The 18,575-nt window shown below is 54.7% G+C and overlaps 1 protein-coding gene and 7 non-coding genes across 8 annotated transcripts in view; 4 read left to right on the top strand and 4 right to left on the bottom strand.

Moving 5' to 3' along the window:
* Nucleotides 1–9,829: 9,829 nt before the first annotated feature.
* The window catches only part of LOC119098531 (putative ATP-dependent RNA helicase DDX43), a gene marked incomplete at its 3' end in the record, with an annotated part of 34,620 nt that continues 25,874 nt past the window's right edge, over nt 9,830–18,575 (bottom strand). Inside the window, 2 exon segments of the mRNA XM_037221488.1 lie at nt 9,830–9,886; nt 9,888–9,947. Coding sequence (XP_037077383.1) covers nt 9,830–9,886; nt 9,888–9,947 — 117 coding nt within the window.
* TRNAA-CGC (transfer RNA alanine (anticodon CGC)) lies at nt 10,878–10,949 on the top strand. The gene has a single exon. It is a non-coding gene; the product is annotated as a tRNA-Ala (tRNA).
* On the top strand, nt 13,809–13,880 carry TRNAA-CGC (transfer RNA alanine (anticodon CGC)). Its single transcript has one exon. It is a non-coding gene; the product is annotated as a tRNA-Ala (tRNA).
* On the bottom strand, nt 14,791–14,862 carry TRNAA-UGC (transfer RNA alanine (anticodon UGC)). Its single transcript has one exon. It is a non-coding gene; the product is annotated as a tRNA-Ala (tRNA).
* Nucleotides 15,493–15,564, bottom strand: TRNAA-CGC (transfer RNA alanine (anticodon CGC)). The gene has a single exon. It is a non-coding gene; the product is annotated as a tRNA-Ala (tRNA).
* Nucleotides 16,585–16,656, bottom strand: TRNAA-CGC (transfer RNA alanine (anticodon CGC)). The gene has a single exon. It is a non-coding gene; the product is annotated as a tRNA-Ala (tRNA).
* TRNAA-CGC (transfer RNA alanine (anticodon CGC)) lies at nt 17,615–17,686 on the top strand. Its single transcript has one exon. It is a non-coding gene; the product is annotated as a tRNA-Ala (tRNA).
* Nucleotides 18,300–18,371, top strand: TRNAA-UGC (transfer RNA alanine (anticodon UGC)). The gene has a single exon. It is a non-coding gene; the product is annotated as a tRNA-Ala (tRNA).

Here is an 18,575-nt window from a genome sequence, read left to right as displayed (position 1 = left end):
CTTTTCTGACGCCCAGCCCCGCCACGAATTAAGATGGCGTCGTCCTGGTGCAGAGATTTGTTGTCGATCCAAGTCCATGCCTAAAGTCCTTTTTAGAGGCTTTTTGTACATAATTGATACAAATTTTCATAACATAAGTCAACCTGTAATTCCAATTTTAATCTTTTGTTATTTTGAATAACTTGAGCTTGGAGAAATGGTTTGGGATAAAAGAATGGCAGCACTAAATTAAATTCTTCTTAAAATATCACGTTTGATACGCCCCAAAAACATGATTATAATCGTATTTTGCCTTTCACTAGAGTATCATGAACAAGAGCATTGTTGTAGAACCGCAAGTGGTATTTGTGGCCGTGATTCAGTGAAACAATTGCGTTCTAATTCAGTACCATCTCTCCACACAAACTGCCTTGACACGTTCCTGCCCCTATCCTAACATGTGCCGAGTTACATACCAGTGAGCTACTGACACCTTGAGGTGGTTAAAACTTGCAAAGCCAGCTTCGTTTCCTTCATATCTCCTGTAGGCAGCGACATGAGAGGCACCTGTTTCATGTTACCTTTTTTTGTGATTTTTTTTTTATAACGCAGCCTTGCGTGGACGTGGAATAATTTTCGACAGCCGAATGGTCAACCCTTGTATTCGACCTTTCACGCTCACAGCCCATGTAGCGTCTTGATCCGATCATCCAGAAATCTTCCTATATTGTGCGCGCCCTCCCCTCCCCACCCGGAAACCTGAGCGCCCAACGAAACGGATCTTACGGGACTTACGGGATGCGTACGGGGCAGTATGTTTTATTAATTTCAGTATGACTTGGCCGGGGGGTCCCGTACGTATTCACTGGGTTTGGGATACAAGGGCGCATCCAAAAACCCCACCTTGGCGGAGGACGCCAGCTTGAAGGTGGAAGGCATAAAATTCGTCCTGGTTTTGAAAACATTATCATCAGATTGTATTTCTTCGTCCGCAAGTAGGAGTGTTTAAGAGCAAGTTTGCCTTCGAACCTTCGAGCTCCGATTCTCTTAAAAATCCAAATATGTCCATTCTCTACTAATTGCCCACTTCATCCGTCCTTGTCCCGACTCCTGTGGGCTGTGTACTGCGTAGCAGAGCCTGAACGTCTCCGGACCTCAGTGCATCGTGCTACGCGCTCTATCACCGTGTGCCGTGTGATGCGGGCCTATCGAGTATCACCGCGCATGGTGTCCGTGAAACAGCCTCTCCTAGGCCGCTGTATATTGCATCAACGGACCGTACAGAGTGGCATGCGAACCTTACATGCATCATCTCCTAGGCTCCTGCGTACTGCATGATCCCTTGGTCGATGGTCCCTTTAGGACCATTACGCTTGGCATGTTCTGATCCTCACTGACCGCTGTGCAACATGCGGTACATACACTTCTGGGCCGCTGTATGTGTAACGTGTGATAGTGTAAGTGATGGAGTGAGTGATAGTGATATAGTAAGTGATAGTGTAAGACGGACCATCCCGGGCACCTCATTTGACGAAATATTGGAGCTTTCGCCCTAAGTCACGCCGCTCCACTTGTACCACTTAATACATCTTCGTTTGTGCCCGACACAATGACGTCATCGATAGGAAGAGGCCATGGGCGCACGGTTTCACAAAATGAGATGGGGGGGGGGCTGAGCAAAGCTAAATGACCCAACGTACCCCTAAAATATACCAACAAACAGTTTTCTCTCCAGATTTGACCCACTTTCTTCCCAACGTTAGGGGGCTAGAACCCAAGTTGGAAGGGGGCTGAAGCTCCCTCCCAACTCAATCCAAACTACATCACTGAGAGAGGAGCTCCTGGCTGCATGAAATGGGGGCCATAGGTTTTGATGATCAATTCGCCAGTGACGGAAAGCAATGAGAACCAGTAACTGCGGCGCAGAACGTCAAAATGACGGAAGTCCGGTTTGCTAGCAGACTGCTCGGGCGCAGTGATCCGGGGTTCCGAGCGACTGTGTTGCAAAGGCGGCAGCAATATATCAGACTTGCTGGCCGTTTACAGAGCGTGCCAGCGAAAGCAGGAGTGACAGCGCACCGAGTCATAACGAGGTCACGGCGCGCCGCGGCAGCGACGCAGGACCGGCTCCCGATATGGAATCGAAAGTCTGCATAACCCCACTGCCGTCAGCCACTTTTAAGAACTCCGTTCACGAATTTACACGCTGCAATGCAAACCACGGAAATGAGGTACTGGTGCAGAACTGAAAGTGCTTTGGAGCACATGTTTTCGAAGTGATAAGGAAAACCGAATTCAGATGGCCTACATTGCACATTGAATGTACTGACGGTCCTAATCGCATCGATTTCGTAACTGCTTGTGGAGTTGCAGCTGTGGTGCAAACCCCTACGCGACTATAACGAGATTTAACGGTCCCCGTCCAGTTGGCCTCTGCTCCGTCAGGACCGCGGAAGAGCGCGCGGATGACCACACGCGGTTCGTTCATTCCGCGGCCGAGTGATCATCTCTGTGGGCCACCCTGCTGGACGGAGTGGTTGCGAAAGACTCGTGTCGTGCCGAGGAACACCGGTTAGCGAAGGACTCCACCTCCTAACGTCAAAAGGCGCTCGGAGCTATGCAATATTTGATTGAGGTCGCAGCGCGCATGCCGGGTTGTTCAGCGCATTCGACGGTGCTTTCGTATTGGATCCACACGGACTTGATAAGTAGTATGCTATTAATTGGATTTATGTGGGTGGAGGAAAATTACAACTCGAAAAGGTACTCATTAAGATACAAGTAAGTAAGCAAGAGAAACGAGCAAATGAATACGGTCATGCAAGCATAACCAAATCAAAGTCGTATGGCTTGCACAATTTCTCACAATCGTAAAAATCGTACTGCGTATAGTAATATCTCTAAGGAATCGTCGGGTCATTACCACGATGATTCCTTGCCTACACCTGTTTTCTTTGCTTGTTTAATGCTTAGTGTATGTTAAAAACTCACAAAAATAGTCAATATCACCACAAACTAAATCGGTTTTAAAGGATGCCAATTCATCCGGCAAACGCGTGCGGCCATTTTGTGGAGAAATATGACGCAGTGGTCTGGGTGAGACCCGTAAGCTGTGTGGTAATACCCAAAGGAAGACTGTAATTTCTGATTTGTATGCATAGGGCGGTGAGCATAAATCAGGTCATTTTGTGAGTTCTCACCCTGTCTAAGTATCTGCATAATCCCACAACGATTCTGTTAAGCTATCGCTTGCTACACTACCTACGTATTGAGCTGAGAAAGAGAAGTGTGGAGAAATGCTGCATTTGATACAATGAACTTATCACTATGTGTGATCCATGCCGTGCATGCTCTTCACTGCCTCACTACCAAGTACCACCCGCTTTGTACCGACGGGCGGCCATATTTAGCTTGAACAAATCTGCTAACATCTGCAAAAACACGGTAGGTACGACGCATGCCCGCCGAATGTAACAGCACATCGCCGTAAACGTCCTTATGCAGACGACCGATTCGTGAGCGCCGTCTTTAAACCATTGCCGTAAGAAGCCCTCGGGGCATGAAATGGCGTTCCTTACTTGGAAAGTAGCCGCTTGAAATCGAGCCTTGTCCATGCTGCCTCATATGGCCGAAGTCCTTGTGGATCCCGACTCCCGACCGTCCTTCGAAGTTCTTTTCTGTAAGTTTACTGCTTGACGCACGCTGGCCCAGTCATTATTTTAAGCCCATTGTAGCGCGTTGATGCGGCTGTAGCCAGTTAGCCTGCCCGACGCGTTAGCGCGTCCCTTGCATTATTTCTTCTCCAGATGCCCAGTAAATAAGCGCAGTACGTCAAAACGAGAAACGAGCTCGCGTTCAATACACCACCATTACAAATGCATCGTTTATTACATTGTTCATTCAATATAGCTGTCCACATCAAGCATCGCTCTTAAATACTCGCCCACGCAAGGCCATCACGCACAGTTATATACGCCGCATGGTCACATTCGGGTACCACACGACATCACAATGCACAGAGACTAAATCAGGTAATCAATAACGCCCCATGTTTGAACGACACGGATTATCAATCATAGCAAACATATCAATACCAAACATCGCCAGCGAGCGCTATAAAGCTTCTGATTATGCACCTGCAACAGCTCCAGACCTGCGTCTGCGCTCCCAGTCATCATGTGCGCCTTCCTCGGGTCAATCCCGACTGAGGTGTAGGGTAACTGGCGACCGTCGCCGGGTGGCGCCAGGTGTCGACCCGCTCTGACGCGCCGGCCGGGCTGCGGGGCCGCGCCTGCAGACTCTGCGGAACGGACTCTGCTGAGCGACCCCGGGCAGCAGACTGCCGGGGGCCAGCTGCTGCAAGCCCGGCGGCGGCCGCTGCTGCCTGGCCGGTCTCGGTGCCGTGCGGCGGCCTGGGGCCTCCCGCCACCCTGAGGGCGGAATGCTGCTCCGGATCCGCGGTGGGGAGGGGGGCCGCGGTCGGCCGGCGTCCCTGAGCGGCAGCAGCGCCGGACGCCGCTCGCCCCTGGCCGGCGCCGAACGGGCCAGAGCCGCTCGGTCGCCGGCTGGGCGGCAGCTGGGGGTGGCCCCGCTGTGGCTAGGGACAGGGACGCCGTGTCCACCGCTCTGCTGAGGGCGGAGGGAACCCGACCCGGACGGCCTCTGGCCCTGCCTCGGCGGCTGCGGAGGCAACGGTCGCCCGCCGCCCTGCTGGCTCTTGAAGGGCCCCGTGGGCAGCTGGTTGGGCGAGGCGACCTGGGGGCCGACCCCGCGGCGGAGGTCGAGCCTGCTCGCCGCGCTCGTGGGGCGCCGGTGAGAGGGGGTCGGCGGGACGCTGACTGGGTGGGAACTGCGGCTGATTTATTGGCCGCTGGTGAAGCTGGAAGCGGGCGCCGTTTTGATGTTTTCTGAGTGGGGACGAGTCGGTCAGCTTCGGGCTTGCTGGAAATGAGGCCGACCCCCAAGTTGCTGATGGGATTGGACTGACTACCGCTCTGTTGAGTCCTGAGCGGGAATGGGGCGGACGGAGCGTGGCTAGGTGGGAAGCGTAGCTGACCCGCTGGCGGCAGAGGAGATGGAGCCTGTCCACTCTCCTGCTGAAACCCCTGAGGGAACGTCCCAGACGGTCCGAGGTTTGGTGGAAACTCTGGCCTGCCTTTCGGATGCTGAGGGAACTCGTGCTGACCACTGTCCTGCTGGGACCCTTGCGAGAGCGCGCTAGTCGGCTCCCATCTGGATGGAAGCTGCGGCCGACTTGTCGTCGGCTCGAGGGGCAGCGGCTGGCCAGCGACGTGTTGAATGTTCTGCAGGGGCGGCGTAGTGAAGCCCTCGAAGGGCGGGAACTGCGGTCGACCCACCAGTGCCGGAAGAGGCGACTGCTGCCCGTTGCCTTGAGCGAGCAGTCCGACGTGTTCCTTTGGCTGTAGGGGCCGCGCCTGCGTCGCCGTCGCTGCCGCCGCCGGCTCCGACACCCCGGGGAAGCGCACGTGACCGCCGCCGCCTCGCTGCCGCTGTCGCTCCGGCGCCGGCCGGGGCCGATTGCGGCGCGGCGGCGGCGGCGGAGACGGCGAGCCCGGCTGGGGCCTGGCCGGCGCAGCGGGGCCGCCGCCGTTCTGGGCCCGCTCCGGCGCGAAGTTTCCCAGACCGACGACCCGCTGCGTGGTGACGGCGCCCGGGCCCGGCGGGACGCCCGGCGTGAGCCGGGACGGGCTTGCGCGGGCCACTGACGAACGTGCCGCCGCTCGGGCCGGGCGTGGCGACCGCCTCGAACCCCGTCGGCGGCGGGGCGGACGGCGCCACCCCCGGGAGGAACGGCGAGTCGGGCATGATCGCTGAAAGCCCGACTCCAGCTCGATCTTGGACGGCACCTTGCGCTCCGTGGGTCGCTGTTCGAGCCGGGCCAGCTGGCGGGAGGCCGGCCCGTAGCTCTGGTTCTGTCCCTGGGTCTGTGTCAGGACCTGATACAGCTCGTGGAGCGGCCTCGTGGTGACCTGCACGGTGCTGACGACCGGCGATGACCCAGCGCTCTCGACATCCGGCAAATTGTGCGGGCCGTCCACGTCGACCTCGTTTCCCTGGGCCGCGTGCGACTGCTGCCTGCGATGCGACGGTTTCGTCACGACGTCCTGAGTCGTGCTTTCTGCCGAGTTGACGGAGAGCCGGCGCAGACTTTCGGTGGACTGCCGCAAGCTGTCAGAGAACTGCGCGGTCGCCGGGGAGTGAGGCGTCAAGTGTTCGTCGGCTAGCTCGGGGACCTCGCCCGGCGGCTGCGGAGCCTCCGTGGGCCCCTCAGGATTCCTATGAACTGGAGCCGGGGTCTGGGTCGGTGGGTGTTCCAGCGGGTGAGTTAGTGCCTGCGAGGACTGCTCCGGTGCCCCTGCGGGCTGCTGACGCTCCTGTGAGCGCTGCGGCTCCGGCGCCTCCGTCGCGATTGTCGTCGTGCGGAGGGGCGCCGCGGTGACCACCACTGGCGCCGCCTCACCGCCACCGGCTCTCGGACGGCTCGGCTTCCGCCGTCTAGTCTGATCCCTGCTGGTGGGCTTCGCCGGCCGCCGGCCGCTCGTCCCGCTCTCCTCGGACTCCGTCTGGCTCGGTCGCCGGCGACGGATCTGAACACGCCTCCTGACCCCCGCCGGCCGGCGCCTCCAGGCCCCAGCGGCGCTCGGGCGTGCCGCGGCGGAGTCTACCTTCGCGTCGCTCTCGGTGGAGGACGGTGCTGCGTCATCACCCTCGGCCGACACGGCGATCGTGCTCGGTTCCTCGGTGGTCGGCCGGGCCGTGCTGGCCCCCTCCGCCGCCGCGTTTGCATGGGGCCGCCGCTGCCGTCTGCGCACGGCGAGCCGGGAGCCGGCGCCGCGCCGGCCCGGCCGGGGCCGCTCGGTTGCCCGCCGGCGCGCCAGCAGCGCCGCCAGGCGGCCGTCCGCCGACTTGCCGCCGGCTGTGATGGTGTTCTCCAGCTCGGCGTTGCCGGCGTCGCTCTTCTCCAACAGCTGCTGCTCCGCCGGCTCCGGCGTGAGCCGCTCGGCGGTCTCCGTGACGTCACCGGCTTCGCCAGCGTGGCTGGGCTTCCCGCCGGCCGGGACCGCGTCCGTCGAGGGACGCTCCTCCGCCAGCGCCTGCCCGCCGGAGCGAAGTCCCTGGTTCGTCAGCGCCGTGACGTAGTGGATCAGCTGCGCCTGCCGCTGCCGCTCGCGCTCCGCCACTTCGGGCGCCGACGCGGCGTCCGGGTACGCCACGAAGTAGCGCTGGCCGCCGGAGCGACTGGTGTGGGTGTCGGACCCGTCGGAGCTCAGCTCGAGGTCTTGCGCGCTGGTGACGTCAGACGGGACGTCAGTAGCCCGTCTGACGTTACTGTCGACTGGCTGTCCGAGCTCGGCCGGCCCCGGAGCGTTCGGAGATGGTGGGCTCGCCGGCGCTCCGCGGGGTATGTGGGTTCTAGCGGAGCATTCCAACGCAATAGTCAAGAGCAAGAGCAGCAGCTGAAAGATCGAATAAACTATTGTCAGGCAATAACGTACAGAAACATGGTCACCAACAGCGCTTGCAGTCCAACGTACTGCGATGCCATGTCAGCCATCTTATATGTCCCAGAGTTGAACCCGAAAGATTATTGTCGTAACACAGAGCTACTAAATGCAGAGTAGGGAAAACGTAAATAATTTTAGCAGGTGACCAGTCCACGCACCGCAAGCGCAGCCCACATTCGGGACCTGCCTTGCAGCCTGGACCGGTTCACAGCGCGGCGAACTCCGCAGGGACAGTTGGTCAGCTCTGTCAATGTTCTGCCGGCCGGAGCGGCCGCTCCCCGAGCGTGACGGGCTGTCTCGGCCGGGTCGACGAGCCCTTCACCCTCTGACACAGCAGAAACTTTCGCCGCCGGCCCCGTGGCGGCTACGTGTAACGCATCCGGGTACTGGGGCTGCGGCCGGGATCGCATGATGCCTGAATTGCATTGGTTAATGACAGCTTGGTTGAAAGAGCTTAACGCAGCTTACCACCTGTTTGGTTATGTTATGCACCGGTGGTGAAAGCCAGCAAAGCACAACAGCCACATCACATTACAGAATGTTTCGGCCTAAACGCTCGAGGGAGGCACATCCAACGGGAAACCCGCATTGTCCGCAGCCCGCAAGAACAACAGCAAACACGCCAGCCACTGTTTCACAGTTTGCACAATATCCGCTCCTGTAACCTCCCACGCCGCACCAGCAGGTGTCAAACAACTTTAACTAACATCACAGCGGGGCGGCTCACCGTGTTCGCGTGCGCGCGGAGCATGGCGCCGCTCCGACGGCTCGTCGCTCCGTCACTCCCAACCCGAGCTCCGATAGTTGCCGCTCCGACGTTCCTAGCCTGAGCTCCGACAGCTCGCCGCCCCGTCACACCCCACCCGAGCTCGGACAGCTCGCCGCTCCGACACTCCCGACCCGCGCTCCGACGGCCGACTCCTCCGCCGGGCGCCGGAGTCACCTCAGATATAGGTCAGCCGGCGAGTCCGCCCCCGCCCCCGTGCAACTCCGAACAATGTCGGCGGGGCCGGCTTTCTCGCTCGGTTGCGCCGCAGCCGGAACCGGTCACCGGAAGCTGCCCGGGTCGCCGCCGCGGCCCGCGTCCAGCCACCGACATCGCTCACGTTACGGGCGCGGAAACCGACGCTGTGGCAGAAACCGGACCGGGAACAGGAGGCAACGCGCTCTCCGGTGTGTGTCCGGTGTTGGGCAACTCTGCACTATGGGGTCGATGGTGTCATACGTCGGAGAAGGGAGAGAGGGGGGGGGGGGGGGGGTGAGGCGCGGGGAAGCGATGAGGTGCAGAGGAGCGGTGAAGCACTGGAGAGCGGCCAGGCGCAGTGGAGCAGTGAGGCCCGGGGGAGCGAGCGATGAAGCAGTGAGGTGAAGGAGGGGGCGGGGAGCGGTGTGAAACGGGGAGGGGAAGCGGTGAGGGCGTGAGGGGCGGTGAGTCGCGGGAAGCGATGGGGCGAGGGGGGGGGGGGCAGTGAACACGCCGGGGGCGTGTTCACTGCCCCCCCCCCCTCCCTCGTACCTCCCTCGTAATGAGGGGGAGGGTGCGGTGAGGCGCGGGGGAGTAGTGAGGTGAGGGGAGCGGTGAGGCCGGAGGTGAGGTGAAGTCGGGGGGGGGGGGGGAGTATGTTTTAATGCGCGATGAGCGTACAAAGCCGTGACGACTCACTTCTCGTAACGGGACACGATTATGTTTGTCACATGAATGCAGACAATGGTTCGTATCGAATCCACAGCCCGGAGCGAGCAATTTTACAGTATCGCCGCGGAAGCCAGGTTAAAGCCAGGTTTAACCGCAGCGAAAAAAGAGAAACAAAACTAGGAAAGTGCGATTTCAAGGCGTAAGTACGTATCATGTCAGATATCTGCTCAACGCCAAGCCGCACGATCCAACACGCTCTCATTTGTCTAAATTTTGTGACGATCTTTGACACCAGCCTCAATGTTCTGAATGTTTCGTGAGAAAGCACCCAAAACAGGTTCGAGAGGTGATGGTCATCGCAGCATCCCGGCATCTCAGTTATGCCACTCTACTCCAGTGGTACTTCAAGACCGCCCTGGCCCTGCAGCAATATGTCATCTCGCTCCGCCGACAAAAACAGGAACACGAATGGAAAGATATTTATTCTTGGCACATAAGCTGCCCACTCCTCGACACAATAAATATGCTTGTTACAAAAACACTCATTTTGCCCACCAAATGACATATACACACACAGTCGGTCCCTCTTGAGAGATACCCTGAAAGCTCAGAATCCCTGATTGCGGCGCCCCCTGCCTCCAAAGCCGCCGCCGCCGCCTCCGAAGCCGCCGCCGCCGCCTCCGAAGCCGCCGGGCCGGCCGCGGCCGCCGCGTCCCCGCCGCTCGCCGTCGCCGCCCTCGGCCCGCGCGCCGCTCCTTCATCCGGCTGAACCGCTCGGACATCTCGACCAGCCAGTCGGGCACCTCCTGCCGGCGGCGGCGCGGTCAGCGGGGCACACCCACCGTGTCGAGCCTCGGGTCAGGAGGCTCACGGGGATCGGCGCTCGGTGGGGCGTGGGGTCCAGGCGAGAGCTCAGACGCTACCGTCGCGGTCGCAAGTATTGGCAGTGTCTAGTCAGTCTTAGGCCTTTTCTCGCGTAAATTACAATTGTGACATCTTCCCTGTGCCGGGTGCCATCTGGTACAAGGTGTGCTTAACGTGACATGACAACGCTCCGCGATGGTGAGACAGACTTGAGAACACGGGGATAGGAGCAGATTTTAAGCTCGCGTAGATGACGTGTTGAGGGGAGTATCTTTGGGCCATATTTCAAAAATACACTCTAGAGAGGCTTTAGGACTAGTTACGTCTAATAACAGTAAGTGACAATAGTAATAGCAAGTGATAATATACTAGTAATAGTGAGTGATAATGTACTAGTAAAAGTAAGTGATAATAGGGACTTCAGGACTAGTTGCGTCTGATAATAGCAAGTGGGCGGCGCCACCGCAGCACCGTCAATATATAACAATAATATCCATTTCAATTGTTTTCAAGTCCAAATTACGCTGTCAGCGCCCTGTAACAGCACCACACTTCTTTCCAGCACCCGCAACAAACGTCGTCATGACAACGACCGGGCGCACTCCTACTTGCAACGAAAACCGGACGTTCATGACTGGCTCAGCAGGCGTAACTATACCGACGGACATGTCGCTTGTCAAAAGCGGAAAGCGGCATTATCTAACTTAACGACTTGAAAACACTTAAACATACGACTTGAGCGCCATTTGCAATAGCATGTGAGCATAACGTAAGTCTGTCGTCCTGCCTTCCACGCCCAACATCATATATGGACGGCTTCTTCCGTTTTGTTCCCCGCCGCTGATCCAGAGGTCCCCAACCGAACCCTCGGCGGGGATGTAGCTCAGTGGTAGAGCGCTCGCTTCGCATGTGAGAGGCCCCGGGTTCAAACCCCGGCATCTCCAAGCCGACAGTTTTAACACTTAAAAAACAAAAACACTAAACATGAAAACACAAGAATACAGCAGATAACACGCTCCAAAGCAAAATCTCCACGGGGGATACGGCGGATGGGAGGCACTCGCAGAGCTGGGGAGCGCGGCCGGTCGTAAGACTCTCAATGCCGCCAACAGCACAATCATTCCGCACATCATTGCAGAAGGCCAATGATGTCTAACAATAAGCAACACAACAGGTGGGTGATGAATGGATGACAACCTAAACTTCACCCCCGTCCTTTTGAGGACGTCACTTCCTGGAAGGGGGGACGTATCTTTAGTTTGGGTGAGGGCGAGATTTTCCTAGGGGCCTCCTGGATAAAATATCCTCCTGCTGAATGTTAAAAAAAGTGCAGGGTGCCTACTCACAGAGGGGCCTCCTACGAAGTATTGTATTCAATAGGATGGGACACCAAGAGTATGTGCCACCTTATCAACCTGCTACATATCCCAGTAAATAAACGACGACAGTAAAAGGAAAACAGTGAACCTTCTGATTACCAAGCAAAGGATCTCCCCAGCCAAAACACTTCCTGTTGCAGAAATAGGCCTCCCAATGCATAGAGAATCTCAAGTATCCAAAACAAAATGTTTCCGATTCACGAAGGGGCCTCGAAATCAAGCCATAAGGGCTCGATATTCTAAAACAGAGCATCCTGGCCCGGTGCCGCAGCCATCTGATGCCAGAAAGCGGCCTTCTGTTCCAAAACGGGGCCTCCAGAATATAGAGGATGTCTTCCAATCCAGAACAGGGGCCGTCTAACTTGTAACGGGACCTCCTTAAAGGGAGTGTTCCGCATTTAGGGGTTTGTACTGAAATAGCCATCTTAAAGACATTTCGGTGCTGTTCACAATCCTGCCCTTCTTAAGACATAAGCCCCTCTAGTTTCTGAAGTACGCGCCAGCGAAAATGGGGAAAGGTATATCGGGGTGAGTATTTCAGTCGCCTTGGCATTCATGATGTCATAATAACGTCATTCAAATCCTGTCATTCCATAACTCACGCGGCGATCAACGCCAATAAAAATATAATTGTCAAAGCGTTCATATCTGGCGTTCCCGGGCGCGATTTCCAGATATAACGGCCATCAATTACCTCTCAATCAATGTTGTGCAAGTTACGATGACTACAGGGGACTGTGCTGTCTAGAGAAGTATTTCCCAGTTAAAAAGTATGCCACTAGTTATAAGCAAGTTTGTTTCATCACATCTGATGCTTGCTTCCATCTCCTCAAATGGGAAACATTCCCTTCAACGCAACACTGGGCATATTGATCTAGAACACTGGCTACCGTATTCATAAAGGTTAGCTCATGATCCATAAAAAGGGTCTCCTGACATAGCAACGGGCCTTCTGAGCCCGGCATGTACTCTCTAGCTCAGTGCTGGTGGCCTGCTTAATCTTAATTTTAGTACTCTAAGAGTAGCTACGTTATAATGCCCTTAGTTTGGTAAAAGGGACCTCATCCATTTTTTTGTGTAGAGGGGGGGGGGGGGGATCGTCTTTCCCCTGCCTACTGGCAAAGGGGGAAAGTTAACTGCGCTCTTTGCCCCCATCCCCAACCCTGCTGTGCCGCCGCTGGCCATTCCACCCATCTCCCTTGGGCGCTATGCCATCTACCCCCGGGCGCTTACCCCCGCTATTAGTTACAGCGTGGCCATACGCGGCGGCGATTTTGACAACCACATGTGGCTCCTGGAGCCTTGCAGGGATGTATCTAAGTGGTGGAGGGCTCGCTTTGCGGGGGCCCCGGGTTCACACCCCGGCATCTTCAGGGGACCGCTTTTGGCCCGCCGAGCATGACGAACGAAAGAACCAAGCCAGCTGCAAACCTGCGATCAGAACAATGTTCCTGGACGGCCACCAGCACGGCTGTCGATTTTAACTTGTTGTGAGAGCTCAGACGCTACCGACGCGGTCGTAAGTATCGGCAATGCCTAGTCAGTTCTAGGCCATTTTTCGCATAACTTAAATTAAGTGACAGTTTCTCTCCGCCCGCTGTAGGACAAACTTAAGAATGCCAGTATAGGAGTCCCGTCTTAAACTCGTGTGGATGGCGTGTTAATGGGAGCATTGGGGCGTATTTAAAAAAACAGTTAAGTGAAACCTCAGGACTAGTTACACCTTGTAATGGTACTAGGTACTGTCACTGCAGCACCGTCAAGACATAGCAAGCACATCAATATCAATTGTTCGCAAGCCCAAATTACACTGTCAACGCTGTGTAAAAGCACTACGCTTCTTTCCAGTAGTCGCGACCGTCGTCGGCGTGACAACGGCCGTGCGCACCTCTACTGGCGCGAATAAAAGAACGTTTGTGATTGGTCCAGCAAGCAAGGACTTATTACCAAGACGTCGGTTGACCGAAGTTTGAAACTAAGCGTCACATGGATCACGTGATACACGCATTCCCAAACACAAAGTGCGCCTCGAGAAGTCAGTGTGGTGAACGCCATAGGGGGAAAAAGCAAAGCCGTAGTATAACATTTCGTTGAATTCGCGGGATAATAGCCTCATACTCGCATACGTAATAATGCATCAGATATTGTACGCTATTTAAATGTGTTTATTTATTATTTTATGACACATTTTATGTGGCTGTTCTTGTGTCTCTTGATACAGGCAGATCGGAGGCATGGCCTTATGCCGACCACGTTTTGTGTCGCTGCCCTTGTGTCTCTTGATACAGGCAAGTCAGAGGCATGGCCTAATGCCGACCCCGATGCCGAGACACCCGCACATGCTCTTTTTTTGCCGCTCACCGCCGGCCTGAGTAGTTTCTAAGAAGCATCCGTTTCTGGCAGCCCCATCTGGTCAGCTAGCTTGGGGATGTAGCTCAGTGGTAGAGCGCTCGCTTCGCATGTGAGAAGCCCCGGGTTCAAACCCCGGCATCTCCAATCAGAGCTTTTAAATGTCATGACTGGCCAACACGAGCAGCTTTCAGGTGCACAACGTCGGTGGAAACAAATAAACTCTGCTTGGATATTGTACGCTATTTAGAGAGGTTTAGCGGCTGAACACGGAATTTGTGCGATCTTTTGAATGGTAACAAGAACCTGGTTGTCATGAAATTCAATGACGGGAGTGTCTAGTTAGGTGTAGGTGCCTTCTAGTTGGGTGTTGGACTGAAGGAGACATCTTGAAGACCATTGGGTGCAGTCTACAATCCTGATCTCTGAAGACCAGAACCCTTCTAGTTTCTGAGCTACACGGCGACGCAGATGTGCAGACTTTTCCGACGGGACTATTTCAAAGTCATCCAGGTATCCATGACGGCATAATAATGCCATTCAAATGCTGTTACTTCATTGGCCATGCGGCGATCGAGGCCCAGAAAAATAGAATTGTCGATTCGTTCGTATCTGACGTTGTGAGCATGATTCCCAGACAAAACGGCTGTCAATTTGCTCTCAATCAATGTTGTGCAGGGTACGAGAAACCAATTTGACAGTGACGTGTTGAAGGGCATATTTACGAAACAAAGAAGATGTGTGCAGCGGCCCTTTCCACTGACAGCGTACCGATAGTTATAAGTCACGTCATGTCACGTATCCGATGTATGATATACATCTGGCGCTTGCTTCAGTATCTTCAAATGTGGAATATTTCCATTGAGCAGAATTATGTCGTCATGACAGGCTAATTTTTTCATTGTTCCAGGCTGCACGCGGTTATCCTGAGCAACTTCGCGGAACGGCATCCGTAGCTTTGCTGATGGCCCTAAGCATGGGCATGTCCTCTGATCGCGACTTCCCAGTTATTTTAATTCTGCCGTCCATCATGCTTGGCTGGTCAAAAGCGCCCTGTTGGAGATGCCGGGGTTTGAACCCGGGGCCTCTCACATGCAAAGCGAGCGCTCTACCACTGAGCTACACCCCCGCGAGGAATGGCCTTCCGCATGTGATATTACAAAATTGCTCCCGCCTATGCCATGCCGACTATTGGCGGGCGTTAAGTACAGCATAATCGCCCCAGCGTGGGTGGATGGGGTAGCCAGTGGCGGGGCAGCAGAGGTGGGGGGGGGGGGGTGACAGAGGGGCAGTAAAGCTCCCCCATTGCCGGTAGGCAGGGAGTATGAGCCCTCTGTGTGAGGAGGCCCCTGAATTTTTTAAGTTCCAGGAAAAGAATATTTAATCCAGCAGATTCATTGGAAAACCATGCCCCCACAAAAAACAAGAAAACTGCTGTGTCGCGCTACCCCAGGGGCTTATGTCCCAAATGCGAGTGTGGACCTCATTTTTTGTTTTGTTTTCTCACTTTATTTTTTCACACACTGCAGGAGGCTGCTTCATGTAACACTTATATCGCCCACGTCCACATCATCCAGCCCCCCACCCCCTTACAAGGTAATGAATATTCGCTTGCCGGTATTGAGCGTTGAGATCAGGGACACATCCCAGCTTTGCGAGTGTCTGCACCGAGAGCCGTCCGTGTTCCCCATTATTATATTTTATGGAGTGCGTAATTTACTGAATTCTTGGCTAGTCGTGGTACTCAAAACGAACGAGTTGGAGATGCCGGGGTTTGAACCCGGGGCCTCTCACATGCGAAGCGAGCGCTCTACCACTGAGCTACATCCCCACCGTAGGTCGGGTTGGGGACTGCTGTGTCACGGGCGGGGGGCAAAGCATAAGAAGCCGTCCACGTGTAATGGCGCGCGCGGAGGACAGGGTGACAGGGTAACATTACTGTCATATGTTATTGCAAATCATGCTTAAGTTGCCGTTTTCAATGTTTTAAAATCATGAAGTCGGATAATGTGGCCTTTCACCCATGACAAGCAACACGACCGTCTTCAATTGGCAGTTGGGGAGCCGAACGGACGCAACTGTTCTGGGACGTTACAATTAGAACAGCGTAACCAGGGAAATAAGGGGTTATAATAACAAAGTTGCAATAGCCAGCGTAACCAGCGTGTAACCAGCGGGAGGTTCTTATATATGCGTGCTGTGATTTATTGACAGCCTCCAAGCGCAGGATTCATGTGTCGCTCAGCATGGGCGTTCGCGTCAGGCCATGCTGCTGATTAGCTGATATCAGCGACATGGTCAGACACGAAGGCATGCTTACAAAAGAGCTCCTACGTAATGGAGTAGGCAAATGATCTCATTTGTTTAAAAGGAAACCGCTTGTCGTCAGTGCTGTAGAGCAGGAATCAACCTGCTCTACAGCACTGGCAGGGAGTATGAGCCCTCTGTGTGAGGAGGCCCCTGAATTTTTTTAAGTTCCAGGAAAAGAATATTTAATCCAGCAGATTCATTGGAAAACCATGCCCCCACAAAAAAACAAGAAAACTGATATGTCGCGCCACCCCATGGGGCTTACGTCCCAAAAGCGCGAGTGTGAACCTCATTTTTTATGTTCTATTTTTCACACACTGCAGGAGGCTGCTTCATGTAACACTTACATCGTTCACGCCACATCATCCAGCCCCCACTTATAAGGTAGTGAATATTCGCTTATCAGTATCGGGCGTTGAGATCAGGCGCATCTCCCAGCTTTGCTAGTGCCTGTTTCTGTCCGTGTTCCCCATTATTATATTTTATGGAGTGTGCAATTTACTGCATTCTTGGTTAGTTGTGGTACTCAAAACGCTCGGGTTGGAGATGCCGGGGTTTGAACCCGGGGCCTCTCACATGCGAAGCGAGCGCTCTACCACTGAGCTACATCCCCACCGCGGTTAGGGTCGGGGACTGTTGTGTCATGGGCGAGGAACGAGCTTTCCTGCGGGGTCGGCCTCCCATCGTGAACTTTTCAAAAGGATTTCGAGAAGAATGGTAACGCTGATCAAATTGCACGCGTCTGATGTAACTACACGTGAAAAGTACAAAAAAGGTAGGATGCTCCCCTTGAAGTATTCTTGGGGTAGTATGCAACGCATCTGCACACTGAAATCCATTTATATGCAAATAGGGAGCGGCAGCGACTGCGATGGTTTCCGGCCTTACACAATATGACGAGCTCGAAATGTCTGGGGCGCTTTTTTATTTGTTATTTGCGTGTCTTACTTGTTTCCATAGTCATGCAGCATTCCGAACACTAACAAAACCACATTGATTCCTGCTCTACAGCACTGACGACAAGCGGTTTCCTTTTAAACAAATGAGATCATTTGCCTACTCCATTACGTAGGAGCTCTTTTGTAAGCATGCCTTCGTGTCTGACCATGTCGCTGATATCAGCTAATCAGCAGCATGGCCTGACGCGAACGCCCATGCTGAGCGACACATGAATCCTGCGCTTGGAGGCTGTCAATAAATCACAGCACGCATATATAAGAACCTCCCGCTGGTTACACGCTGGTTACGCTGGCTATTGCAACTTTGTTATTATAACCCCTTATTTCCCTGGTTACGCTGTTCTAATTGTAACGTCCCAGAACAGTTGCGTCCGTTCGGCTCCCCAACTGCCAATTGAAGACGGTCGTGTTGCTTGTCATGGGTGAAAGGCCACATTATCCGACTTCATGATTTTAAAACATTGAAAACGGCAACTTAAGCATGATTTGCAATAACATATGACAGTAATGTTACCCTGTCACCCTGTCCTCCGCGCGCGCCATTACACGTGGACGGCTTCTTATGCTTTGTCCCCCGCCCGTGACACAGCAGTCCCCAACCCGACCTACGGTGGGGATGTAGCTCAGTGGTAGAGCGCTCGCTTCGCATGTGAGAGGCCCCGGGTTCAAACCCCGGCATCTCCAACTCGTTCGTTTTGAGTACCACGACTAGCCAAGAATTCAGTAAATTACGCACTCCATAAAATATAATAATGGGGAACACGGACGGCCCTCGGTGCAGACACTCGCAAAGCTGGGATGTGTCCCTGATCTCAACGCTCAATACCGGCAAGCGAATATTCATTACCTTGTAAGGGGGTGGGGGGCTGGATGATGTGGACGTGGGCGATATAAGTGTTACATGAAGCAGCCTCCTGCAGTGTGTGAAAAAATAAAGTGAGAAAACAAAACAAAAAATGAGGTCCACACTCGCATTTGGGACATAAGCCCCTGGGGTAGCGCGACACAGCGGTTTTCTTGTTTTTTGTGGGGGCATGGTTTTCCAATGGATATGCCGGATTAAATATTCTTTTCCTGGACCTTAAAAAATTCAGGGGCCTCCTCACACAGAGGGCTCATACTCCCTGCCCACCGGCAATGGGGGAGCTTAACTGCCCCTCTGTCAGCCCCCCCCCCCCCACCGGCTACCCCATCCATCCACGCTTGGGCGCTTATGCTGTACTTAACGCCGCCAATAGTCGGCATGGCATAGGCGGGAGCAATTTTGTAATATCACATGTGCACTCCCATTTTTCGCGGGGATGTGGCTCAGTGGTAGAGCGCTCGCTTTGCATGTGAGAGGCCCCGGGTTGAAACCCCGGCATCTCCAACAGGCCGCTTTTGGCCAGCCAAGCATGATGGACGACAGAATCAACATAACTGGAAAGTCGCGATCAGAGGACATGCCCATGCTCAATGCCACCAGCAAAGCTACGGATGCCGTTCCGCTAGCTAGCTCAGGATAGCCGCGTACAGCTTCGAACAATGAAAAAATTAACCTGTCATCACGACGTAATTCTGCCCAATGGGAATA

The sequence above is a fragment of the Pollicipes pollicipes genome, unplaced genomic scaffold, assembly GCF_011947565.3.
Source record: "Pollicipes pollicipes isolate AB1234 unplaced genomic scaffold, Ppol_2.1 Scaffold_4740;HRSCAF=5597_pilon_pilon_pilon, whole genome shotgun sequence".
Lineage (NCBI taxonomy): Eukaryota > Metazoa > Arthropoda > Thecostraca > Pollicipedomorpha > Pollicipedidae > Pollicipes > Pollicipes pollicipes.
The sequence above is the reverse complement of the archived record's forward strand: the minus strand, read 5'-3'. Positions and strand labels throughout refer to the sequence as shown.